General features: G+C 44.5%; 1 protein-coding gene across 2 annotated transcripts in view; it reads left to right on the top strand.

The window, feature by feature from the left end:
• LOC137373221 (ethanolamine-phosphate phospho-lyase-like) overlaps positions 1 to 26,928 on the top strand; it is a 56,290-nt gene that overhangs the window by 13,349 nt on the left and 16,013 nt on the right. For both annotated transcript variants that reach the window (XM_068038078.1, XM_068038083.1), the window contains exons 5-10: positions 6,110 to 6,203; positions 6,935 to 7,051; positions 9,543 to 9,625; positions 11,592 to 11,817; positions 15,379 to 15,533; positions 19,644 to 19,733. In XM_068038078.1, the coding sequence (XP_067894179.1) occupies positions 6,110 to 6,203; positions 6,935 to 7,051; positions 9,543 to 9,625; positions 11,592 to 11,817; positions 15,379 to 15,533; positions 19,644 to 19,733 (765 nt within the window). The remainder of the gene's footprint in view (positions 1 to 6,109; positions 6,204 to 6,934; positions 7,052 to 9,542; positions 9,626 to 11,591; positions 11,818 to 15,378; positions 15,534 to 19,643; positions 19,734 to 26,928) is intronic.

A 26,928-nucleotide genomic window follows, 5' to 3' on the forward strand; every position in this document is an offset into this window, starting at 1 on the left:
AGCAGGCTCAAAGGACTGAATGGCCTACTCATGTTCCTATGTTCCTTCCTCATAAAAATGATGCCCTGTTGTTGTAGCTTAATTTGAATATGTAGGTATGTCATATCATTATAATCTTAGTTCACCTCACAAAGGCCTCCCAACCCTTCTGTTGAAGCGTAACTTCCTCCTAACCAACTATTCTCTCCAGTTATTCTGTTTGCAACCTCAGGGTCCCTATTTTACCCTGAAGTCAGCCTCTAACCCCATATATGCTCTATCATAGGGACCACCTACCTCCATCTCCATAATCTCACAGATCTCTGCCCCTGCCTCAGCCAATCCACTGCTGAAAATCTCTTCAATGCCTTTGTCATCTGCATGCTTGACTATTCCAGTGCTCTCCTGGCTGGCCTCCCAGCTTCCATCCAGCATAAACATGAACTCATCCAAAACTCTGCTGCTCGTATCCTAACAAGTACCAAGCCATGTTCACATACCATCCTGTGCTCACTGACCTCCATTGGCTTCCGGTCAGCCAACTGAAAATTCTCATTCGCTTGTTCAAATCCTTTTGTAGCCTTGTCCCTCACTATCTCTGTAACAATCTCCAGCCCTGCAACTCTCTGAGAAATCTGCGCTGCTCCAACTCTGGCTTCTTAAACATCCCCACCTCCCTCGCCCCACCATTGATGGCCGTGCCTTCAGCTATCCAGGCCCCAACCTGTGGAATTTGCTCCCAAAATCTCTCCGCCCTTCTCTCTCCTCCTTTTTAAGACCTTGCTTAAAGCCTACCAATTTTTGGCCACCATTCCTAATATAGTGTCTTGAGACATTTTCCTACATTAAAGGTACTATCTAAATGCAATTTGTTATTAGCATTGCAAGATTATCAATTTTTCTCCCTTTGTATATGTTATGATTTTACGAAGTACATATAGGGCCAGACCATATTCTCCTCCTGACGATGGGTTTCATGGCAGGGTCGGGGGTGGTGGCCAGAGAATCTGAGTGGCAGTAAAACAAGGTGCTCTCCCTGCAGGCTTGGGGGGCCCTCCTCTGTGGGCAATTTGTGGCCCAAGAGGACCCCCACTGGGAACCAATTCACCCCACCCTCCCACTGGATTGCACGACTGCTCCATTTCCCCCCCCCACCCCCGCCCCTCACCGGGACCTTCCAGACTGGCTCTGGCAACCCCGCCTCACCTACCTCTTCTCCAGGGTTCCAGCACTGGGCCTGGGTCCAAGGCCTCTGCAGTACTGACAGTGGCCCCCACTCCCAGTGGTGCTGCCGTTACTGCTGAGCTACCGACCCTGTGATTGCCGGCAGTTCTTTGGGGGGGCGAGAACCCTGTCCTGATTAAGTGTTTAAAGGGACGGGGAATCCCGCCTCCTTAAACTTAGACCTCAAAACACCGGAGGATCGCACTGGTGGGACTGAAAAAATGCAGAGGTGGGGTTCCCCCGTCTTTTCGGCCTGGTGCCGGGAGCCCTGATTCCTGCACAAAATCCATTCCATAATTTCTGAAATTGCTAGCATTTATATGGAAAAATGCTCACAGGAAGGCACAAAAATCTGGAGATTTTAAGAGATTTGCATTCGAAAAGAGATCTTCATTACCATTAGAATCATAGAAAAATTATGGCACAGAAGGAGGCCATTCAGCCCATTGTGTCTGTACTGGCTGAAAAATCTAGTCGCCCATCTAATCCCACCTTCCAGCACCTGATCCATAGCCTTGCAGGTTACAGCACTTCAGGTGCAAGTCCAGGTACCTTTTTTAAATGAGTTGAGGGTTTCTGCCTCCACCACCATTCCTGGCAGTGAATTCCAGACACCCACCACCCTCTGGGATAAAAAGTTTTTCCACATGTCCACTCTATACCTTCTACTTATCACCTTAAATCTGTGCCCCCTGGTAATTGACCTCTCTGCGAGGGGAAACAGGTCCTTCCTGTCTACCCTATCTAGGCCCCTCATAATTTTGTACACCTCAATTCAGTCACCCCTCAGCCTCCTCTGTTCCAAGGAAAACAACCCTAGCCGATCCAATCTTTCCTCATAGCTGCAATTTTCAAGCCTTGACAACATTCTTGTAAATCTTCTCTGTACTCTCTCCACAGCAATTATGTCCTTCCTGCAATATGGTGACCAGAACTGTACGCAATACTCCAGCTGTGGCCTAACCAGCATTTTATACAGTTCCAGCATTACATCCCTGCTTTTGTATTCTATACGTCGGCTAATAACGGAAAGCATTCCACATGCATTCTTTACCACTCTATCTACCTGTCCTGCCACCTTCAGGGACCTGTGGACGTGCACTCCAAGGTGTCTCACTTCTTCTACTCCTCTCAATATCCTCCCGTTTATTGTGTATTCCCTCGTTTTGCTTGCCCTCCCCAAATGCATTACCTTACACTTCTCTGGATTGATTTCCATTTGCCACTTTTCCGCCCACTCAACCAAACCATTGATATAATTCTGGAGTCTACAGTTATCCTCTTCGCTATCAACTAGACGGCCAATTTTTGTGTCAACAGCAAATTTCCCAATCATGCCTCCCACATTTAAGTCCAAATCATTAATATATCACAAACAGCAAGGGACCCAACACTGAGCCCTGTGGAACACCACTGGAAACCGCTTTCCATTCACAAAAACCTCCATTGACTACTACCCTTTGTTTCCTGTCACTGAGCCAATTTTTATTCCAACTTGCCACATTCCCCTGCCTCCTATGAGCTTTCATTTTTCCAACCAGTCTGCCATGTGAGACCTTGTCAGATGCCTTACTAAAATCCATGTAGACAGTATTCACTGCACTACTCTCATCAATCCTCCTTGTTACTTCCTCAGAAAACTCAATCAAAGTTAGTAAGACATGACCTTCCCTTAACAAATCCATGCTGACTATCCCTGATTAATCCATGCCTTTCTAAGTGGCAGTTTATCCTGTCTCTCAGAATTGATTCTAATAATTTACCCACCACCAAGGTCAGACTGACGGACCTATAATTATTTGGCCTATCTCTTGCACCCTTTTTAAACAATGGTACAATGTTCGCAGACCTCCAATCCTCTGGTAGCTCGCCAGTATCTAGTGAGGATTTGAAGATGACACTCAGAGCATCCGTTGTTTCCTCCCTGGCTTCCTTTAACAACCTGGGATACAATCCATCCCCCCTGGCGATTTATCCACTTTCAAGGTTGTCAGACCCTCGAGTATTTCCTCTCATTATGATTTTTTTTTTAGATTAGAGATACAGCACTGAAACAGGCCCTTCGGCCCACCGAGTCTGTGCCGAACATCAACCACCCATTTATACTAATCCTACACTAATCCCATATTCCTACCAAACATCCCCACCTGTCCCTATATTTCCCTACCACCTACCTATACTAGTGACAATTTATAATGGCCAATTTACCTATCAACCTGCAAGTCTTTTTGGCTTGTGGGAGGAAACCGGAGCACCCGGAGAAAACCCACGCAGACACAGGGAGAACTTGCAAACTCCACACAGGCAGTACCCGGAATCGAACCCGGGTCCCTGGAGCTGTGAGGCTGCGGTGCTAACCACTGCGCCACTGTGCCGCCCTCATATCTAATCTTATCTAATATTTCACACTCCTCTTTTACTACAATGTCTGCATCATCCCTCTCCTTTGTGAAGACCGAGACAAAAAACACATTAAGAACCCTGCCCACACCTTCTGCATCCATGTGTAAGTTCCCTTGTACATCTCTGATAGGCCCAACCTTTCCTTCGTTATCCTCTTGCTCTTAATGTGCTGATAAAACATCTTTGGGTTTTCCTTGATTTTACCTGCCAATAATTTTTCATGTCTTCTCTTTGCTTTTCTAATTTCCTTTTATACTTCACCCCTGCACTTTCTATATTCCTCTAGGTTCTCTAAAGTATTAAGTTTTTTGTGATCGTCAAAAGCTTTCTTTTTCTGCTTTAACTTACCTTGTAAGCTTCTAGATAACCCGGGAATCTCTAGATTTGGCCGTACCACCCTTTATCTTTGTGGGGACATGCCTACAGTGTGCCTGTAGAATCTTGCTTTTGAATGTCTCCCACTGGTTTACCACTGATTTTCCTTCATGATGCTGTATCCAGTCCACTTTTGCCAGATCACCTCTTAGTTTCGTAAAATTTGCCTTCCCCCAATTTAGAACTTTTACTCCTGTTTTATATTTGTCCTTTTCCATGATTATGCTAAAACTAACTGTATTATGGTCACTAGCTCCAAAATGGTCACTCACTGCTACATCACTTGCCCAGCTTCATTACAGAAGACTAAATCTAAAATTGTTTCCCCCCCTGCCCACCCCCCCCCCCCCCCCCCCCCCATTGTTGGGCTCGTTACGTGCTGGCTAAAAATGTTGTCTTGAATGCAGTTCAAGAATTTTGTGCCCACTGTGCCCTTCACACTGTTTGTATCCCAGTTGATATTAGGGTAATTGAAATCCCCAACTATTTTTGCACTCAGATATTTGCCTACATATTTGTTCTTCTATCTCCCTCTCACTATTTGGGGGTCTATAGTACACTCCTAGTAGTGTAGTAGCTGCCCTTTTTTTATTTCTGAACTCCACCCATATGGCCTCATTTGATGATTCATTTGGCATATCATCCTTCCTCACAGCTGTCATTGATTCCTTAACCAATAATGCTACACCCCCTCCTTTTTTTATTCCCCTTTCTATCCCACCTGAAAACTATATGTCCAGGGGTGTTGAGCTGCCATTCTTGCCCCTCTTTAAGTCATGAAGTTTAGAATTTTAAAATTCTCATCCCTGTTTTCAAATTCCTCCATTCATTGCCTCGCCCCTCCTTTCTCTCTAACCTCCTGAAACTCTACAACCCTCCATGATATCGGCCCTCCTCCAACTCTTGTACATCCCCGATTTTTAACCACCCCACCATTGTTGGCTGTGCTTTCAGCTGCCTAGGCCCTAAGCTCTGGAGTTCCCTCCCGAAATCTCTCTGCCACTCTTGCCTCCCTTTTCTCCTTTAAGATGCTCCTCAAAACTTATTGCTTTCTGTCGTAATATTTCCTTGTGTGACTTGGTGTCAAATTTGTTTGATAAAGCTCCTTTGAAGCGCCTTGGAATATTTTATGATTGTTAAAGGTGCTATATGAATGCAAATTGTTGTTGTAAACCCCTCTGACTGAATTGTGTAAAAGTGCTGTTCACTTTACCCTCTGAAATTTGCAGCTGTTATGTGTCTCCATCAAGCAAGCTCTCTAAACACAACTCAGTGCTCAGTCTAGAAGTGGAAACTGATTTGAAAGACATTTTATCACATCTCCCAGCAGTTGAGGCTTTGTAAAGTGTGAAAATTAGCCAGTGAGGGCAGCAAACATTCTAAGGCAGGAGGAGGGAATAGATTGTTCCTTAAACAATCCCACACATTGAGAACTGAGGAGATGGGGGGGGATATACAATTTAAAAGTCCTCCTGCTGGTCCTTAGCAAACCCGGTTGCTAGTAACAAGCTGTAGTCATTTAGTTTAAGCATTGCTGTGGCACTAATGGTAAAATTATGATATGGTGCCACCTAATTTGTATACACTCATCTGCGTTTGGGCAGCTTTAGTTGTCCACCATCACCTGCAGTATATAATTCCAGAAGCAGCGGTGATGAGTGTGGAGCTGGAAGAACAGCTTTCTAGCCGATTTCCTGCTCCACCCATCCTAGTACTGCTTTAAAATCAGAGGGTAAAACTGAGAAGATCCCAGGACACCTGATCTTCTTCAGTATGATGTAAAGCTGGAAATGAATTAGTGAATGCATTGATATATCATTTCTCTGCTGTTTTAGCATGGGCATTGAGCCATTTAAAACATGGAATACAGTAGTTGGGAGTCTGTCATATGAATGCATTAAATGTTTGGCTGCTGTTAGTGCATGTATAATTTCTAGGCACTGGTGTAAAAGCAGTCTAGCACCATCTGTCCACATTGAGTAGCAGGGGGAGAAATTGCTGAAAGTATTTGGTTTGCTGAAAATGTTTAGTCTTGTAAGACAAAGAATCACGTGATGCAATTGCACACCTGAGTGCCCAAATTCCATGTATTTGGATTGATCTTGGATTGCTTTCACTTCCCATACAGTGCCTACCATGGACACGTTACGTCTTTGATCGACATCAGCCCCTATAAATTCCACGAGCTTCGGGCAGGAGGTCAGAAGGAGTTTGTGCATGTTGTGAGTATTGGTAACAGTTAAATATTTCTTGCTTTTTGCAAATGGCGTTAGCGAACAAACAGACATCTGCAGTAGGCACCGTTACCAACAGAATACCTGCCAAGACTCTTAAAGCTTCCCATGATTCCAATGTAAAAGCAGCATATAGTATGGAATCAAGCCTTATGCGCTAGGTAGGATCCGTCTTCTCCCGCTGGTCTGCTAAGTAGCTGATCTCGGAAGTAGGGGAGCTACAATCAACCTCAGTGCGCCTAGGCTGGGCAGAGGAAAAATCAGCTAAGTGTCCTGCTGCTGATTTGCAACCCACTGAATTGTGAAAAAATGTAAGTGTTGACAGAATCAGACTTGGTTGTGAAGCTTGTAAGCTCATGCATAAAGAATGGCCACTTGGGTGAGGTATCTGGCAGTGCTACTGTCCATGAATCTGCACCCAGCACCAGTCAGCGTCATCTGAAGAGAGTTAAAGGAGTAAAAATAGATATTGTGAGTTATCAGCTCAGAGTAGCATGATGGTGTGGTCATTTTAATCATATCTTACAGGAAAGTTTCTTTATTTCTGTTCAATGGAGCCACTGGAAATGGATCCAGCACTCTGAAAACTGAAAGAAATTGGATGCAAACGAGTTTGGACAGCCTAGAGACACTAGTGCCTGAAACTCTTGTATTCTGGCTATTCCCGCCGAATGTGGATTTGTAAATCGAATTGTACAGTTTTACTTACCCTTTTTCAGGCACCATCCCCAGATACCTACAGAGGAAAGTATAGAGAGGATCATCCTGATCCAGCCTCAGCCTACGCAGATGAAGTAAACTTGCTGATTCAAGAGGCGCAAAAGAAAGGCCGTAAGGTTTGTAGCCAGTTTAACAAAAATATGGTGGGAGTAATATTATCGATCCAGATTTTAGGTCAGAATTCAAATTATCCAGAGAAGATGAGATTAAAAACGTGTCTCTTTTTTTCTTCGCTCCCTGGCCTGAAGTAGGAACACCATTACTTTACATTACTAAGCCTTTGATGGTATTGATATATAATTTGCTGTATCTTTCTGTGCATATGTTCACTGACAAAAATGTAGTTCTGACCTTTTGTGATGAGCTTTACTTCTTTGAAGTATAGTTTCTGCAAAAAGACTTTTCCCATACTTTTATTTTTTGTGGACCTAGTGTTCATTTGCCAAAGGTGCTGCAACGTGAAACAGGTTTGAAAGTTTTTTTAAAAAGTGAAAAGTTTGGTAGTATATTTCAACTTATCCCAAGTCCTGGATAAAAGTTGCTTTGGTAGGAAAGCACAGTAAAGCTGTTCAAATGAGGTACAGTTGTGCTGTAGTGTAACAGAGATGGCAGCTTGCGGTATTTAGTAAAGACACCTCAAGCTTTCAACCCTGGCTCTTTTTCAACCCTGAGAGCTGAGAGCAAAAGCAGGGCAAACTGATGGGATGAAAGTTTCCTCTGTCTGTTAGCTGGAAGGGTACAATGTGAAATGAGTTTGGGCAGTCTTGGTCAAACATCAAACTCTTTCCAATTTAGCGCTGATTGGGTCTGCCTGAGTGATTTTGCCAACTTTGGTTCATGTGGAAATAGAAGAAAAAAATTGTTGAGTGGAAGGTGTTTCTGTAAGTTTGGAGCTAAAGCACATTGTTGGTAGTTAAGGGACCTTTACTCTTTGTCGAGCTCTAAGTGTTTATGCTTACATGAAGTACCAGAAATGGGAAGTGTCCATGTTCGCTGAAACTTGGAGAAATTCTAAGAAAATAAGGTTAGATAGAAAACACAAGAGGATATGGATTTCCCTGGTGGTTGGGAGGCGGGGGGCATAGGGCAACAATTTCCTCTGATCGTCCATCGTAGACCTTGGCAGAAGTCCCAAAAAACAGCACTCCCTGTGGAAATTCATCCCCAGAGTCTGTGGATTAAATATGACAAGTTGCCATCCCGATTGCATCATAACATACAAACTTATTTCTTCGCAGTGCTGTAATGACAAGCTCAAACTGGGATGCTGGCATTCAAAAATTCTGACTGATTTGTGAGATGGGCCTTGAAATGTCAATGAAAGAATTGGTCCTGACACTATAATTGCCCACTCCTTGTGTTACAAAGTAGTGCTAATGAACTTACTGCCTGGGAATTATCTCAGAGCTGCTCCTGCTCTAGCACCATCGCAAATTCACCAGACATGCAATGGGATTTCCACCCCACTTCTGGCAAAGTTATGACGGCGGATTAGGAGCAACTCCAAGGAAATTCCCAATCGGTGTCCTGACACACTGTTACAAATTTAGTGAACCATCAACAGGGCAAGTGATTTGTTGCAATTTACCCATTAGACCCACTCAAACATCACTTCCTCCAGCACTTTTTATGCAAAATGTTGTAATTTAGAGGATATCAGACAGCACCATGTCTTGCCAAATCACTTGTCCTGACCATCAGTCCAAAAGCTTAGGTAGGTCATGACTTTATACTTTTCTTCACTAATGGATAGTTTTTTTTCTTTTTTTTTCCCCTTTTGTTGGATATTTTTGCAGGTAGCCATGATGTTGGCCAGTCGCAGAGAGAGTAAAGGCTAGTGCCATGTGTGCAAGTGGCATCTCTGGTGTGCAGTAATATATTTGAAGCACCAGCTTGCTCAGTTACTCTCTAACTACTTCATCAAGGCCAGAGACGTGGTTTATTTCCAGGAGGACCATCTACTGTGGAACTGTAATATCCAGGGAGGGTCTTAACTTTTTATCTAGTATTTGATAACTTTGAAAAGTCAGACAGAGAACTTGAGTCCATGTGTGTTTGGAAAATGACCAAGTAAGATGTACTAACGTGGAATCCTTGTCCATCGAGCAGCCTCAGATGAAGCACGTTGCATATTGTGACTTTGACCATTTCTGATAAACATTGGCATTATCGCTAACAGACCTTCTGTTCATAGCAACACGTGCAAAACTAGACAGGGGTTGAAATTCCACTGAAATAAACCAAACCAGTCAACAACTTTGTTGAAGCAGTACGTAAATTAAATTTTACTTGGGGACATTAACCAATTCACTAAAGATAACAGGAGTGTTATCAGTGGCACTTCAGTCCCAGGTACTGAAATGTTCATTATGACATATTTTTACGAATGGCATTGCAAGCTTGAAGAAACAGTGGAATACTCTGGTGGACAAAGTATGCTGAAGATGTACGGTGATTTCAAATGTCCTTGCTTTGTTGTATGTGACTGGAAGTGATTAACTGTTCTGTCTCTTGGCTTTCAATGCAAGCACTGACTATTTGTTTAATTCCTTTCTGCACAGTGTAAGCTGGAGATATGCAGTATTGATGTCATCTTCTTTTGCATAGATGGCTGCGTTTATTGCTGAATCCATGCAGAGTTGCGGAGGTCAAATAATCCCACCACCTGGCTACTTCCAGAAAGTGGCACAGTATGTACAATGTTTCTGTTTCTCTTCCTCTTTAAGGAAAGAAGAGCTGATATAGCTTTTAATTTACTTTTTAGTTAAAATCTTCTATCTTTGTTTCCCCAGCGTAAGAGTACGATTGGGCCTTTACTTTGTGCTTTGGGGTGTACTAATTTGAAATTTCTGGATGTTATTTGCATATTATTTAACTTACTTTGTGGAAACTGTCTTTATATTTTCTCCCTTACAGTATTGTTTCCCTATTCTACATATTAATGCCCTGAAGATGAGACTGCGTAAATAACCTGTACTCAGGCCTCCATCAGTGCCTTTTTTGATCCACCTGCTAAGAACATCTCAAGAGCAACCTGAGTAGCTCTTTAAGCTTTTTTCTTTCTTCCATCCCTTTCAGGAATTGCCTGGATTCTACTCTGCCCCACTCTGACATTGTGGCTGAAATAGGCAACGCAATGATTATCTAAACACTTCACATGTCAGCATATTGAACATAATCTTTTTTATTCCACATTTTCAGTTCATAATACAAAATAATGAACCTCTATTTTTCCCCAAAGTCTTTTTTTGTTACTTAATAATTTTGAAATTTTACTCTATAACCCATATTAAAAGCCAAACTCCTACTAAATATTTTGGTGTATTTATCAGGAGCATCCTGAAGTAAAAACACAAATCTGGGGGAAAGGAAAATGATTTGTTGTTTGTTTACTGTGCTTATAAAAGAAAGATATTTACTAGCATTTGGTTTCTCAGTGCAAATACGGATGTAGAGTAAAAGCTGATTTTATATTGAAAAACAGTCAAAGCAATGTCATAGGAAGAGATTTCAATTTGTAAAGCATTTTGACACATTGGCAGAATTTTAATCCCAAAATACAGGAGGGTGTGGATTGGATGGGAAGTTCAAGTGTTAAAAACCTAAGACCCAACTCCAACTCTCCTGTTTTTAGGGAGATGGGCGGAGGGGGTGTGCGCGGACGACCAACCTGCTTGCAGGAGGCAAGTTGGCAATTTAAATATTATAGCGAGGCTGCGTGCCTCATATATATCCCCTATTTCAAATTTAACTTTGGCTGGTCGGATTTCCTCGGCATTTGCCCCAGGACCACCAGATGCTTCCAATTTCCTTTTGAAATCTTTTGAACCCCTGCCCCCACCCCACTGCCCTTGCATCCAATCCCTCGAGCTTCCAGTCTCGGACTGCCTCCTCCCAACGCCCCCCCCCCCCCCTGCCAAAAATCTGACACCAGAGTCGGGGATTGGATCCTGCTCAACTCAAAGCCAAGCATGTCAATCAGACTGACTTCCAGACGGGAAATCCATCAGGCATCTCACACACTGTGGAGTTAAAAGTCCACAGCATGTGGGAAAATATGGACTTCTGGGTTTCTCCGCATGCTATTGGGCAATGACACTACCCCTCCCCCACACCACCTCTAAAAGTTAAAACTCTCCTCTTGGTCATTGTGTAGGCAGACATAGAAGTCAAGTTGCACCCAGGTAATTTTTGTTTAGTAACATTGGTCGAGGGATAAATATTGTCCAAGACACTTGGGAGAACTCTCCTGCTCTTCGCTGAATAGTTGGGCTTAAATCCACAGCCTTCTGACTTAAGAGATGAGAGTGCTACCAGTGAGCCGTGGTTGGAGGGGGTGGGTGGATGGTTAGTTCTTACATGGGCTTCAAGAACCAAATTAAAAATCTCTCACATTTCAAATTAACATTAAAACATCCAAACCCCAGTTCTAAATTCTCCTCTATGATTCTCACAGGTTAAAGTATAAATCACATTTTACAGGCAAAATGTTCTTCTGAATTGACCATCTGAAGAAATCTAACAATGTATAACTGGAGCAAAGATACATTTTATCCAAACCCTAATTTGCCTCTGTGGATAAAAGGATCTGTTCTGCTGTTTGTGGTTTGTTTGTTATCATGTCTGGTGGAATTGGATTGCTGCTTTTGTTTTCAGATACATGCATAATGTGGGGGGAGTGTTTATAGTCGATGAAGTCCAGGTGGGCTTTGGCCGAGTCGGGAAGCATTTCTGGGCCTTCCAGTTGCAAGGAGAGGACTTTGTTCCAGACATTGTCACCATGGGCAAACCCATCGGAAATGGCCATCCCATGTCCTGTGTGATTACAACCAAGGAAATTGCAGAAGCATTTGGAGCATCTGGGCTTGAATATTTTAACACTGTAAGTCATTGAAAATTCCAGTTCACTAACGATTTTAGAGCATTCCAAGGGTAAAATGGAGCCATACAGAGCATGAAGGTCCTGGATCCCAACTGCTAGGTCAGTGCTGAGTTAGCTAATCTTAGCTGGACTGGTGGTAGGTCCACTAAAGTTGACCACGACATCCTGATCTAGGGAGTATAAAAATTAGCTAAAAGTTCCTGATTTTGATCACAATCTGAGGCCACCATTCCACCCCCAATGGAAAGTATATGAATATGGATATCTAGTACTGTCATAGACTCTGTAGTTGAATAACCAACCAATATTCACTTCCAGGCTCAAATGTAGGATGGGTGAAGTGCCAGAGGCTGCTGCTATATGTAAAATGCAGCGAGATTTAGTAGTTTAATGAGAGGAGGATGAAAAACCAGGGGCTTTGGTTGGGGGTGTGGAGGGGGTGGGGTCAGGAAGTGTTGGTTGAAACTTTCACTTGCTTAAAGAAAACCTAAATAATTTTTGAGGGTTAAATTGTAACATAAATAGTGCCTGATCATGAGGATTTTTTGTAGAGGGAGTTTCACTGTCTTTGACTTTTTGAAAAAAACTTTTTTCTGGAGGGAGCTTCGATTGCGCCAGAAAACTGGCTCGCAGGAGCGACTGTTGCTGGCAGTGCAAGGAACTCAATTAGTTGTTGCTGAAATAACCATTGCCAATAAATCTTGAGAGTATCAATTGTGTCTCCATAGAACTAATTCTTTCCTAGTCTCCTCCCACCCTTTGAAAATCTCCCCTATGCTCATAGGATTCTCTGGTGGTATTTTTAACGTTTTTCTCTTTTCCCATTTAATTAGAGAATGCAGATATGAATTGGCAAAGAAGAGAATTGACCCAGTCCAAGTGTCCTTTCAATATTGTTCACATGATGACAACTACTACTATATGTGCACAACCCAGTACTTGTTGCTGCACCTGAATTAATTCCAAAAGGGAGTAGCTGCTGTTAAGTCAACAACAATAACAACCTGTATTTATTTAGCACCTTTAACATAGTAAAAGGTCCCAAGGTACTTCACAAGGGAGATATCAAATAAAATTTGATGCCGAGCCATTTAAGGAGATATTAGGGTGGCATTTGGTCAAAGAGGTAGGTTCTATGGAGCATCTTAAAGGAAGGAAGAGAGGTGTAGAGGTTTAGGGAGGGAATTCCAGAGCTTCAGGCCTTGGCGGCTGAAGGCACAGCCACCCATGGTAGAGTGATTAAAATCAGGGTTGCTCAAGAGGTCAGAATTGGAGGAGTGCAGTTATCTCGGAGCATTATGGGGCTGGAGAAGATTATGGAGAGAAGGGATGAGGCCATGGAGGGATTTGAAAACGGATGAAAATTTAAAATCGAGGCATTGCTTAACCGGGAGCCAATGTAGGACAGCAAGCATAGGGTTGATGTGTGAATGGGACGGTGCAAGTTAAGAGACGGGCAGCAGAGTTTTGGATGACCTCAACTGATGGAGAATGGAATGTGGAAGACTGGCCAGGAGTGTACTAAACAGTCAAATCCAGAGGCAGCAAAGGCATGGATGAGGGTTTCAGCAGCAGATGAGCTGAAGCAAGGTAGAGTTGGGTGATGTCGAGGAAGTGGAAAAAGGCAGTCTTGATGAAGGAAACACAAAAGCAAAATACTGCAGATGCTGGAAATCTGAAATAAAAACAGAAAATGCTGGAAATACTCAGCAGGTCAGGCAGCATCTATGGAGAAAGAAACAGAGTTAACGTTTCAGGGCAATGATCTTTCATCAGAACCACAGATGCTGCCTGACCTGCTGAGTATTTCCATCATTTTCTGTTTTTATTTCAGATTTGCAGCATCTGCAGTATGTTACTTTTGTAAGGTATATAGTTGGATGGAAGGCAGGAGAGATTAGATGACAAAAGGGATAATGGTGTGAGGCAAAAGGAGATGGTAATGGGACAGATAAAGAAACAAAAGATGGGTCTAGGTGTAAATGGGAAAAAGCAGAATCATCACCAACAGCTGCTATCCAAAAACAAAAATAAGAGGGAAAAAAAGTGGACAGATGTTATGATCTGAAATTGTTGAGCTCCGTATTGAGTCCAGAAGGCTGTAAAGTGTGATGAGGTACTGTTCTTCGGGTTTATGTTGAACTTCATTGGAAATGTGTAGCATGCTGAGAACAGAGTTGGGATTCGGCTGGAATATTAGGTGATGATGCAGATATGTGATCGGAAGCTCCTGTTGGGGTCGTGCGCTTTATAAATGCATTTATGTTTTGTGTTGACAAAAATAAAGCATTTTTGTCTTAGTTCTAGCATAATCTTGGCTTCACAGAAAATTAACTGAGTTTAACTTAACACAATTGTTGCACAAAATAATCAATTTCTATGAGACCTGTGGCCAAGCCATCAGTTTAAGTGAAGGTGAGTGTACAAGTCCATTAGTAAGGAGAGGTGGGGCCTGACCCATAGGCTGAAAAAATTCTTTCCACACTTATTTTGCACATGCCGCCCACCCCCCGTGCCCCGGCACAATCCCTGCCCCAGGAGCAGCCAGCTTCTGCAATGATTCCCAGTCTCTCCAGTCTGGCAGGTGCCTGAGATGCTCTCTTAGTGGCATGAGGACCCACCATTGACTCTTAAGTAAAGTGATTGCCCCTTGACCCTGCATACTTTAGCAGAGTAAGCACTGGAAGTCACCAGTAAGCAAGTGCTTTTACTCAGGGGATCAAAAGAGTACAGTTTTTTTGGGATCCTATTACTTGTCTGTTTAATAAATTTGTTTGGCAGTTAAAAGCCTTAATCAAAGTCCAGTACAGCAATATTCTGCTGCGGTGACTATAATTTACCATTTTGATGGAGCAATAGCCTCCCCACCACTAGGTCATCACCTCCCCATAACCATGGTAAACAAATACTTGTTTGGATTTATTTGGATAGGCTGTGGTTGTTTTCTTTGGAACAGAGGATGTTGAGGGGAGATTTAATTGTGTAAAATTATGAGACACCTCAATAGAGTGGATAGGAAGGACCAATTTCTCGGAGCAGAGAGGTTAATAACCAGGGGCATAGATTTAAAGTAATTGGATTAGAGGGGAGTTGAGGAGAAATGTTTTATCCCGACAGTGCTGGGAGTCTGGAACTCAGTGCCTGAAAGGGTGGTAGAGATAAAAAACCTCAGTATATTTAAAAATACTGGAATATGCACTTGAAGTGCCATAACCAATAGGGCTACAGACTGAGAGCTGGAAAGTGGAACTATGCTGGATAGCACTACTTCGGCTAGCACAGACACGATGGACCGAATGGCCTCCTTCTGTGCTGTATATCTTTCTATGTTTCTATATGAAGCTTAGCATAGTGATCCGGCAGTCTGGTACTTTGCTATTGCTACCACAGGTACTCATGCAATTAAAATATCTCCTTTATTGGAAAGGCTGTAGTTTTGTGAAAAGGTAGCACGTGCATTTTGTAGCTTCTATTTTTTTTGAAGAGTGTGTATATTTCAAGTTCAGTTTTGGTTTTGAGGGGGAAAGTTCTTGACCCTAACCTACCCTGTACATATCTCAGTTTGGAGGTAACCCGGTCTCATGCGCTATTGGTCTGGCTGTCCTGAACATCATCGAGAAGGAGGATCTCTGTGGTAATGCAACAAAAGTAGGAAATTATCTGATGGATTTACTGAAAGAACAGCAAGCCAAACATCAGCTTATTGGGGATGTCAGGTAATGTTTTTGCCAATCCGGATTGTTAAGAGTATGTCAATGAATCTAAACTCCATGAGAGAGGATACATAACAGATGGAAGATTGCTGTGATGTATTCTTAACACAATCCAACCAGTGACTGATAGCCGAATTCTTCACATAGATTCATGGCGACATTGGGGGTGAGGATTGTAGACCCCCAAAAATGGGTGGGTTTGAGTCTGGTGCGATGCTAAAATGTTAAAAATCTCAAACCCCATCCCAACCTGCCTCAATCCCAACCAACTTACTGTTTTAACTAGGCAGGACGAGAGGAGGCAACCAACCCACTCCCAGGTGAAGTGTTGCTCATTTAATATTTTAATGAGGCTGCATGCTTCACATTTTACTGCCATTTTAAATTTTAGGTTGGCCAGCTGGTTTTCCCTCTCCAACCGTACGCCTGGCCTCAGTCCACTAAGTTTACTGTAAACCAGTCTCGTGATCAGTCACCTCTGCACCATAATCTCCCACCAACTTGGCCTTTCCAATCTCTCCCTTCCCTCATTGGAACATAGGAGCAGGAGCAGACCATTCAACCCATTGAGCCTGCTCCACCATTCATTATAATCATGGCTGAGCATCCACTTCAATGCCTTTTTCCCACACTATCCTCATATCCCCTTGTGTCATTTGTATTTAGAAATGTTGTCAATCTCTGCTTTAAATATACTCAATGACTGAGCTTCCACAGCCCTCTGGGGTAGAGAATTTCAAAGATTCACAACCCTCTGAGTAAAGAAATTCCCCTCATCTCTGTCCTACGTGGCTTCCCCTTTTTTTGAACTTGTGTCCTCTGGTTCTAGACTCCCCAACCAGGGGAAACATCTTACCTGCATCTATCCTGTCTATCCCGTTAAGTATCTCTGCTCCGCATCTGTGGCCTAGTGCCGAAGGCTGTGGGGCAGGTAGGCCTATCAATCAATCAGTCTAGCTGCCTGTGCCCAGGAAACCAAAACACAAGATGTTAATCTGATCCAGCCATTAAACTTTGCAGTGCCTGAGGGAACCCGTTCTTCCTGGTTTCCGAATGCAAAACTGCACCCTTCCCTGTCCCCACTCCCACCCTCACCCTGATGATTGCTCCCCGCCTCCCTGTAAACATTGGGGCCATTATTGCTGGTTACTGTGCTGCTCTTTTTTATATGTGAAAAATCACATTGCCAAGTTTCTGTTTGGCTGATACTGAATTTATGTCCTCTCCTTTAGGTACAACCCCCACTTGCCTAAGTCCAAAGGGCTTAGGGGAGGTTGGTAAGAACCAAGGCTTAGGGACCTCAAAGTGTGCAGAGGGATATTGCTGGAGTTCAACCAGCTAAAAGTGTGCAGCATACTATACTGATGAGCTTTCCACTGGTATTCCTGGGAAGATCATCCTACTTGTAGCATGGTTATCTGCAGCCTCATTGGAAGAGCTCCAGTTGCCAGCAGTGGGTCAACTCCTCCTGGTTCCATTAGTGAACCAAACTGACTGATCATGTTGTTCCCGTGATCTTGCTGCTCTTGTTCTTCTCACTGGTAGAGGTCACGGGGCTGGGAAATGCTGCTGAAGTAATCTTGATGAGTTGCTTCAGTGCATCCTCTTTGTACATACTGAAACCACGGTGATAGATGGGTGGATATTGAGTCCAGTAGCAGGAATGTCAATGAAGTGCTGTCAAGCTTCTTAACTGGAACTGAACCCATCCAGACCAGGCATGTATTCCATCCAATTTCTGACTAGGTCCTTGTAGATGGTAATGAGGCTCTGAGGAGTCAGGAAATCAACCAATTATTACAAAGTACCTAGCCTCTACCCTGCTCTTGTAGCCACATTCTTGATAGGATATTCAATTAGACCTGGTCAGTCAGAAATGGGGGAAATTATAATGGGAACAAAGAAATGGAAGAACAATTAAACACATACTCTGGTTTTGTCTTCACAAAGGAGGACACAAATAACCTCCCAGGGAACCAAGGGTCTAATGAGAGGGAGGAAACGAAGGAAATCCGTATTTGTAAAAAAAAAAAACAGTGCTAGGGAAATTATTGGGGTTAAAGGCTGACAAATCCCCAGGGCCTGATAATCTATATCTGAGTACTAAAGGAAGTGGCCCTGGAAATAGTGGATGCATTGGTGGTCATCTTCCAAAATTCTATAGAGTCTAGAACAGTTCCTACAGATTGGAGGGTGGCAAATGTACCCTACTATTTAAAAAAAGGTGGGAGCGAAAAACAGGGAATTACAGACCAGTTAGCCTTACATCAGTAGTGGGGAAAATGCTAGAGTCTATTATAAAGGATATGATAGCAGAACACCTGGAAAGCATAAGCCGGATTGGACAAAGTCAACATGGGTTTACAAAAGGGAAATCATGCTTAACAAATCTACTGAAGTTTTTTGAGGATGTAACTAGTAGAATAGATAAGGGAGAACCAGTGGATGTGGTGTATTTGGATTTTCAGAAGGCTTTTGATAAGGTTCCACATAAGAGGTTAGTGTGCAAAATGAAAGCACATGGGATTGGGGGTAATATACTGGTATGGATTGAGAATTGGTTGACAGACAGGAAATAGAGTAGGAATAAACAAATCTTTTTCTGGGTGACAGGTAGTGACTAGTGGGGAACTGCAGGGATCAGTGCTTGGGTCCCAGCTATTCACAATATATATTAATGACTTGGGTGAGGAAACTAAATGTAACATTTCCAAGTTTGCAGACGACACAAAGCTGGGGGGAATGTGAGCTGTGAGGAGGATGCAAAGAGGCTCCAATGTGATTTGGACAAGTTGGGTGAGTGGCCAAATGCATGGCAGATGCAGTATAATGTGGATAAATATGAGGTTATCCACTTTGGTTGTAAAAACAGAAAGGCAGATTATTATCTGAATGGTGATGGATTGGGAAAGGGGGAGGTGCAACGAGACCTGGGTGTCCTTGTACACCAGTCACTGAAAGCAAGCATTCAGGTGCAGCAAGCAATTAGGAAGGCGAATGGTATGTTGGCCTTCATTGCAAAAGGATTTGAGTACAGGAGCAAGGATGTACTTTGGTGAGGCCACATCTGGAGTATTGTGTGCAGTTTTGGTCTCCCCATATGCCATGGAGGGAGTGCAGAGAAGATTTACTCTGCTGATTCCTGGGATGGCAGGATTGACGTATGAGGAGAGATTGGGTCGACTAGGCCTATATTCATTCACTAGAGTTTAGAAGAATGAGAGGGGATCTCAGAAACCTATAAAATTCTAACAGGACTAGACAGGCTAGATGCAGGGAGAATGTTCCCGATGGCAGAGGAGTCCAGAACCAGAAGTCACAGTCTCAGGATACGGGATATGCCATTTAGAACCGAGTTGAGGAGAGATTTCTTCACTCAGAGGGTGGTAAACCTGTGGAATTCTCTACCACAGAAGGCTGTGGAGGCCAAATCATTAAATATATTCAAGAAGGAGATAGATATATTTCTTGATGCTAAAGGGATCAAGGGATATGGGGAGAAAGCAGGAACAGGGTACTGAATTAGACGATCAGCCATGATCTTTTTTGAATGGCGGAGCAGGCCCGAAGGGCCAAATGGCCTACTCCTACTCCTATTTTTCTATGTGATGTCAGGACGTTGATGGAGGAAATGCAGTGATGGTGGTGCCATTGAAGGCAAGGGAGAAGTGGCTGGGTTTCTTTTGTAGGAGATGGTCTTAAGTGGTGTAAATATTACTTGGTACCTATAAGACCAAGTCTGGATGTTACCCGGTTGTAGGCTGGCAGGGGCTGCTTTTTTATCAGAGAAATTGTGAATGGATCAGGACACTGGAATTGTCAGTGTATAGTCCCAGTCCTGACTTTCTAACTGAGGGAAGGTCATTGAAGTAGCTGAAGATGATTGGGCCCAGAATGCCCTGAGGAACTTCTACTGAGATATCCTGCGTCTGTGCTGACTGGCTTCCAACAATCACCATAACCTTACTGGCCTCAGACCTGGTTTACCTTCCCTGCTCCAAGGGGGATGTTCTGAACAATTCCCAAAGACTGTAAATGACTGACAGATCTGGTCTTGTGTAACAGGTTAAACATTCTGTTTCTCTACTGAGCTTAATATTTCTCCCACTGCAGAGGTGTAGGATTGTTTATTGGAGTTGACCTGGTTAAAGATCATAAGAAGAGAACATCAGCCATGGCAGAAGCACAGTATATCATCTACAGGTAAAGAGCAAGCATGCATCTAGGGCCCTCTGTTTTGGTAACTGTTAATTGAAAAACCAGAGTGACAAGAAAGTCACAATGCCTGGAAGTGTGAAATAAAAACCGAAAATGCTTAAAAGGCACAAAGTCCGTTGCACTCGAAAGGTAGATTCTCGTTTCAGATGTCATCAGCACAAACTGACAATTTCAATTCATATTTTGCCCATCAATCCAGAATGTTGTTAGTCAGTAGGCTGATCTGATATTTTGAAGCAGTCAGTGGGTATCATGGAGACTGTGACCTGGAAATACTTCCCCACCACTATGGGCGCAAAGGTAACAGGGCAGCCACTCCATGCATCCATTTGTGCTAATGTGAGGCCCAAACCAAATTCAGGTTCTACTCCCTGTTTAAATGCCACCAGCAAGCTACAGGCACCAAATGGGTGACCCACTGTAGCATGATGGTTGTGCCAGAGGGGGTGAGAAATCAGATGGCTGCTGTGCTACACTGGCATGCAGGTCAGGACTGTGGGAGGAGGAAGGGAATCCCAGAGAAGCCTCAAACACTCCTGCTTCTCCTGGGCACTAAAATAAAAACTCAAAAGCCTGGAATTTCCTTTGTTTTTCTTGCCTTTAAATATGGTATATGGGCAGCGTAGAGCTGATTTTTAGTGAGGAAAATTGTGGGTAAGTGATTTCCACTGCTTTTGTGCTGAAAAATTGCTACAATGAGTTCCATCGCTCATTTAGGCCTCTTCCACCACCTGTCTGTCAAAACCCCGAATTGCTGCTTTCCGTAACTCCGCCCCCATTCAACAGTGCAGTTGATGTGAGGTGCTGCTCAATGCTCCCAGTGTGCCGACCGAGATTTCCACCTGGGTGTGAGAAGCACAGCTTGGCCCCATCACCTGATATGACTGTTTAAGGAGTTTGAGCACCAAAGAGTCCCTAACATTTTGTTGGATTTCTGCAGTTTGCTTGTGTGTTTCCGCGTGATTTTTAAAATACTTTTTCTGGGTGAGACCTTCACTATAGATGACGACACTGCTGTCTGTCTCACTGCAACTAACAATTTTTAGAACGCTGACACCCACATCACCCCCGCAACATGTTCAGTATAGTTGAGCAGCAGGTGTGGGCTAACCAGTGGGTGAATCTCTATATATTTCATTATAATGGATGGGGAAGAGAAGCAGCAGAGTAAAGAGATTGAGTGAGTGTGTGGAATCATGACAGAGGTCAGTAGCCCACTCCACCCATGCACCCCCCCCCCCCCCAACCCCACCACCACCCCCCGCTTACCAAACCCAGAGAGTGTAGGTCACACCAAGACTTTTGAGGCGTAGTGTACCAGGAGACTGTGCTTCTCCAAAGAAGCCATAGGACACGTGTGTGAAATTTTGAAAGAAGACCAGAAGCCACAATCAACTGCCTGCAGAGAGCTATCTGTACAGATAAAGATCACCATGCCTCTGAATTTTTATGGTTCTATATCTTTGTACTCAGCCATGGGGATCAATGTAATATCTGCCAGGGAGCTGTAAGGGCTTGCATTCACCAGATGGCAAACGCTGCCCTTTTCCAACAGACACCTTACTCCAGCAACTATTGCATGACTCATACAACACCATTTGTCTTTTTTTTTAATTCATTCATGGGATGTGGGCATCACTGGCTAGGCCAGCATTTATTGCCCATCCCTAATTGCCCTTGAGAAGGTGGTGGTGAGCTGCCTTCTTGAACCGCTGCAGTCCATGTGGGGTAGGTACACCCACAGTGCTGTTAGGAAGGGAGTTCCAGGATTTTGACCCAGCGACAGTGAAGGAACAGCGATATAGTTCCAAGTCAGGATGGTGTGTGACTTGGAGGGGAACTTGCAGGTGGTGGTGTTCCCAAGTATTTGCTGCCCTTGTCCTTCTAGTTGGTAGAGGTCGCGGGTTTGGAAGGTGCTGTCCAAGGAGCCTTGGTGCATTGCCGCAGTGTATCTTGTAGATGGTACACACTGCTGCCACTGTGCGTCGGTGGTGGAGGGAGTGAATGATTGTAGATAGGGTGCCAATCAAGCGAGCTGCTTTGTCCTGGATGGTGTCGAGCTTCTTGAGTGTTGTTGGAGCTGCACCCATCCAGGCAAGTGGAGAGTATTCCATCACACTCCTGACTTGTGCCTTGTAGATGGTGGACAGGCTTTGAGGAGTCAGGAGGTGAGTTACTCGCCTCAGGATTCCTAGCCTCTGACCTGCTCTTGTGGCCATGGTATTTATATGGCTACTCCAGTTCAGTTTCTGGTCAATGGTAGCCCCTAGGATGTTGATAGTGGGGGATTCAGTGATGGTAATGCCGTTGAATGTCAAGGGGAGATGGTTAGATTCTCTCTTGTTGGAGATGGTCATTGCCCGCCACTTGTGTGGCGCGAATGTTACTTGCCACTTATCAGCCCAAGCTGTATATTGTCCAGGTCTTGCTGCATTTCTACACGGACTGCTTCAGTATCTGAGGAGTCACGAATGGTGCTGAACATTGTGCAATCATCAGCGAACATCCCCACTTCTGACCTTATAATTAAAGGAAGGTCATTGATGAAGCAGCTGAAGATGATTGGGCCTAGGACACTACCCTGAGGAACTCCTGCAGTGATGTCCTGGAGCTCAGATGATTGACCTCCAACAACCACAACCATCTTCCTTTGCGCTAGGTATGACTCCAGCCAGTGGAGGGTTTCCCCTTGATTCCCATTGACCTCAGTTTTGCTAGGACTCCTTGATGCCATACTCGGTCAAATGCTACCTTGATGTCAAGGGCAGTCACTCTCACCTCACCTCTTGAGTTCAGCTCTTTTGTCCATATTTGAACCAAGGCTGTAATGAAGTCAGGAGCTGAGTGGCCCTGGCGGAACCCAAACCGAGCGTCACTGAGCAGGTTATTGCTAAGCAAGTGCCGCTTGATGGCGCTGTTGATGACACCTTCCATCACTTTACTGATGATTGAGAGTAGACTGATGGGGTGGTAATTGGCCGGGTTGGACTTGTCCTGCTTTTTGTGTACAGGACATACCTGGGCAATTTTCCACATTGCAGGGTAGATGCCAGTGTTGTAGCTGTACTGGAACAGCCTGGCTAGGGGCGCGGCAAGTCCTGGAGCACAGGTCTTCAGTACTATTGCCGGAATATTTTCAAGGCCCATAGTTTTTGCAGTATCCAGTGCCTTCAGTCGTTTCTTGGTATCATGCGGAGTGAATCGAATTGGCTGAAGTCTGGCATCTGTGATGCTGGGGACTTCAGGAGGAGGCCGAGTTGGATCATCAACTCGGCACTTCTGGCTGAAGGTTGTTGCAAATGCTTCAGCCTTATCTTTCGCACTGATGTGCTGGGCTCCCCCATCATTGAGGATGGGGATCTTTGTGGAGCCACCTCCTCCAGTTAGTTGTTTAATTGTCCACCACCATTCATGGCTGAATGTGGCAGGACTGCAGAGCTTAGATCTGATCCGTTGGTTATGGTTAGCTTAGCTCTGTCTATCGCATGCTGTTTACGCAGTTTGGCATGCAAGTAGTCCTGTGTTGTAGCTTCACCAGGTTGACACCTCCTTTTGAGGTATGCCTGGTGCTGTTCCTGGCATGCCCTCCTGCACTCTTCATTGAACCAGGGTTGGTCTCCTGGCTTGATGGTAATGGTAGAGTGGGGGATGTGCCCGGCCATGAGGCTACAGATTGTGGTTGAGTACAATTCTGCTGCTGCTGATGGCCCACAGTGCCTCATGGATGCCCAGTTTTGCATTGCTAGATCTGGTCAAAATCTATCCTATTTAGTATGGTGATCGTGCCACACAACACGATGGACGGTATCCTCAATGTGAAGGCGGGACTTCGTCTCCACAACGACTGTGCGGTGGTCGCTCCTACCAATACTGTCATGGACAGAAGCATCTGCGGCAGGCAGATTGGTGAGGAAGAGGTCAAGTATGTTTTTCCCTCGTGTTGGTTCCCCCACCACCTGCCGCAGACCCAGTCTAGCAGCTATGTCCTTTAGGTCTCGACCAGCTTGGTCAGTAGTGGTGCTACCGAGCCACTCTTGGTGATGGACATTGAAGTCCCCCACCCAGAGTACATTTTGTGCCCTTGCCACCCTCAGTGCTTCCTCCAAGTGGTGTTCAACATGGAGGAGTACTGAGTCATCAGCTGAGGGAGGGTGGTAGGTCGTAATCAGTAGGAGGTTACCTTGCCCATGTTTGACCTGATGCCATGAGACTTCATCGGGTCCGGAGTCGATTGTTGAGGACTCCCATGGCAACTCCTTCCCGGCTGTATACCACTGTGCCATCACCTCTGGTGGGTCTGTCCTGCCGGTGGGACAGGACATACCCGGGGATGGTGATGGCAGTATCTGGGACATTGTCTGTAAGGTATGATTCCGTGAGTATGACTATGTCAGGCTGTTGCTTGACTAGTCTGTGAGACAGCTCTCCCAACTTTGGCACAAGCTCCCAGATGTTAGTAAGGTGGACTTTGCAGGGCCGACAGGGCTGGGTTTGCCGTTGTCGTTTCCGGTGCCTAGGCCGATGCCGAGTTTACTGGCCTCTCTAAAGGTCAGAGGCTACTCAGTGGTCGCCATGAGGCTCTGAAGGTGCCAACTCAGAACCCACTGTCATACATCAACAGGAAGGGATACCACTCTCTGAATGTGCAGATTCTCTGTGATGTGCAGCAACAGATGCTGCATGTCAACACATGGCATTTGTGAATCTATCACAATGCATTCATCCTGTGGCATTCAGTCATCAGTTATTCAGGGAGGAGCAACAAATCAATGGGTGGGTCCTGGGAGAAAGGCCTAGCCCCTGATTTCATGGCTGATGATTCCATTCCAGAATGCAATGCATTCTGCACTGAAGCAGAGGAACATTACAATTGAGCCCATGCAGCAAGCAGGCAGGTGATGGAGAGGACCATTGGGCTTCTGAAAGGTCCATTTGGATGCTTGGAGAAGTCTCAGGCTGACTTGCAGAATGTACCAGAAAGCATGGCAAGAATGATTGTGGTCTGCTGCACATTTCACAGTTTTGTCTTACAGGAAGGGCTCAGTCTTGACATACCTGGCGAGGAGTCCTTTGCATCAGAAGATCCTAAGCTGCAGGCCCCAGAGCTCATTGGTCATAATAGCGTAGATATGTCATTGTTTAAATCTGCCAGGACTCTCAGATGGCAGCTTGTTAGAGGTCTTCAGCTTCTATTTGCTTCTCCCTACAGAACGCAGCTTATCCACTCTCCAGTAAAGATTTGTCTGAAACACATCCAAGCACAAGATGGTATATCAGCCGCCTTTGCCTTGCCATGTCTGCCAAGTATCATCACCTGAATGAATAAGTCAGCACCAAATGAATGCACTACTTTTTTTTTTTCTTTCATGTGGTGTGGGTATCGCTGGCAAGGCCAGCATTTGTTACCCATCCCTAATTGCCCTTGAACTGAGTGGCTTGCTGGCCATTGCTGTGGGTCTGGAGTCACATGTAGGTCAGACCAGGTAAGGACAGCAGATTTCCTTCCCTGAAGGACATTAGTGAACCAGATGGGTTTTCCAACAATCAATGATAGTTTCATGGCACAATTACTGAGACTAACTTTCAATTTGAGATTTTTAAGAATTGACTGAATTTAAATTCCACCAGCTGCCGTGGTGGGGTTTGAACCCATGTCCCCAGGGCATTAGCCTGGACCTCTGGATTACTAGTCTAGTGACATTACCACTACACCACCATCTCCCCATAATGTGTGTATGCCAGGGATCTCCATGATTCAGAAATAAGTGCACATTCAATCTGAATTCATTAATAGTGAAATAAAATCCAGCCTCCATTGAACACTGAATCATGAGAAAGGGATGTTCACAGGCAAACAGACCTCCATCAATAAGTTAGAACAGAATAAGGGCACAGTCAATCATCATGCAATTATAGCTCTGTACAAAGCAGCCTATGTGAATAGCTGAGCAAATGAAGTGCACTTTGAACTTGACATAATCAATTGCCAGATATATTCAGTTACCATACTATTTCCTAACATGGTGGATCCTCTGAGCCAGACAGGCCTTTCTATCACTTATTCTAATGCTGCATCTAACAGTGCCCTGAGGGCCAGCTGGGGGCGGGGGGATTGTGGTGGGTGTGGGCAGGGAATGTGTTGGGGTGCCAATGCCAGAAGAAAGAGTCATGGGGTTGAGCTGGCTGCTTACTCACGACAGCCGGAGCCACTGGCATTGAGGTGGTCCTCTCTCTGTGAAAGGATAAATGAAAATGTTGAAAAAACAGAGTATGGAAATGTTTAAAAAGTGAGAAGGAGACTTGCCTCCTACTTCAAAGACTGCTGCTGTTTTTATTATTATTCGTTCCTGGGACATGATCAGCGCTGGCAAGGCCAGCACTTGTTACCCATCCCTAATTGTCCTTGCTGAAGAATGTTATATAAACGGTGCATTTAGAGTACTACACACAAGTTTCTTTAAGCCACTATTGGTTACATCGAAGTTGCATGTGTTCCATGCTGGAACTTACATTTCAGCATAAGGAAATGATGTCCACAGGAAACTGGCATGTAATTTACAGGAGAGATGGGCACAGATCTGGGAGGTGCCAACACATTGAGGACTTTGGAGGTGAAAGGGAGGTTGGAGATGGTGTATTAATTTACTGGAGGGGTCGAGCCTGGGTTTTCAGAAGAGGGGCGATGACAGTTTTGAAAGGGAAGGGAACAGTGCTTGAGGAAAGGGAGCCATTTAGAATGTCAGCTAGCATGGGGGCCCAGAAGTGGTGTTAGATGGTCATGAAAACAGGGAAGCCTGAAAAATTGTCTGATGAGTTTTTAGGTGTCCTGGGAAACCTCCTGCTGCTATTTCACATCCACATAACAAGCAGAATAGGCCTAAGTTATGCATGGTCTCCATCTTAATGACAAAGAAGTCCTCACCCCTGCTGTTAAAAGTGAGGCTGAAAGTGAAAGGGGGAGGGATTTACGAAGGCATTTGGTAGAGGAGACAAGATGCTGGGGACTTCCTTACTTTCTGAGATGATGCTGAAGTGCTGGGCTGTTTTGACAGCAATGCATGGCCCGATAGAGCATAATATGGTCCAGCCACATTGGAGATGGATGGCTAGACTAATTATGCAAAAGATATGTTCATGCCTGCACCCCTTAGATTTGAGGGAATGAAGTTAGACGTATGAG

This window comes from Heterodontus francisci, chromosome 1 (genome assembly GCF_036365525.1).
Source record: "Heterodontus francisci isolate sHetFra1 chromosome 1, sHetFra1.hap1, whole genome shotgun sequence".
Lineage (NCBI taxonomy): Eukaryota > Metazoa > Chordata > Chondrichthyes > Heterodontiformes > Heterodontidae > Heterodontus > Heterodontus francisci.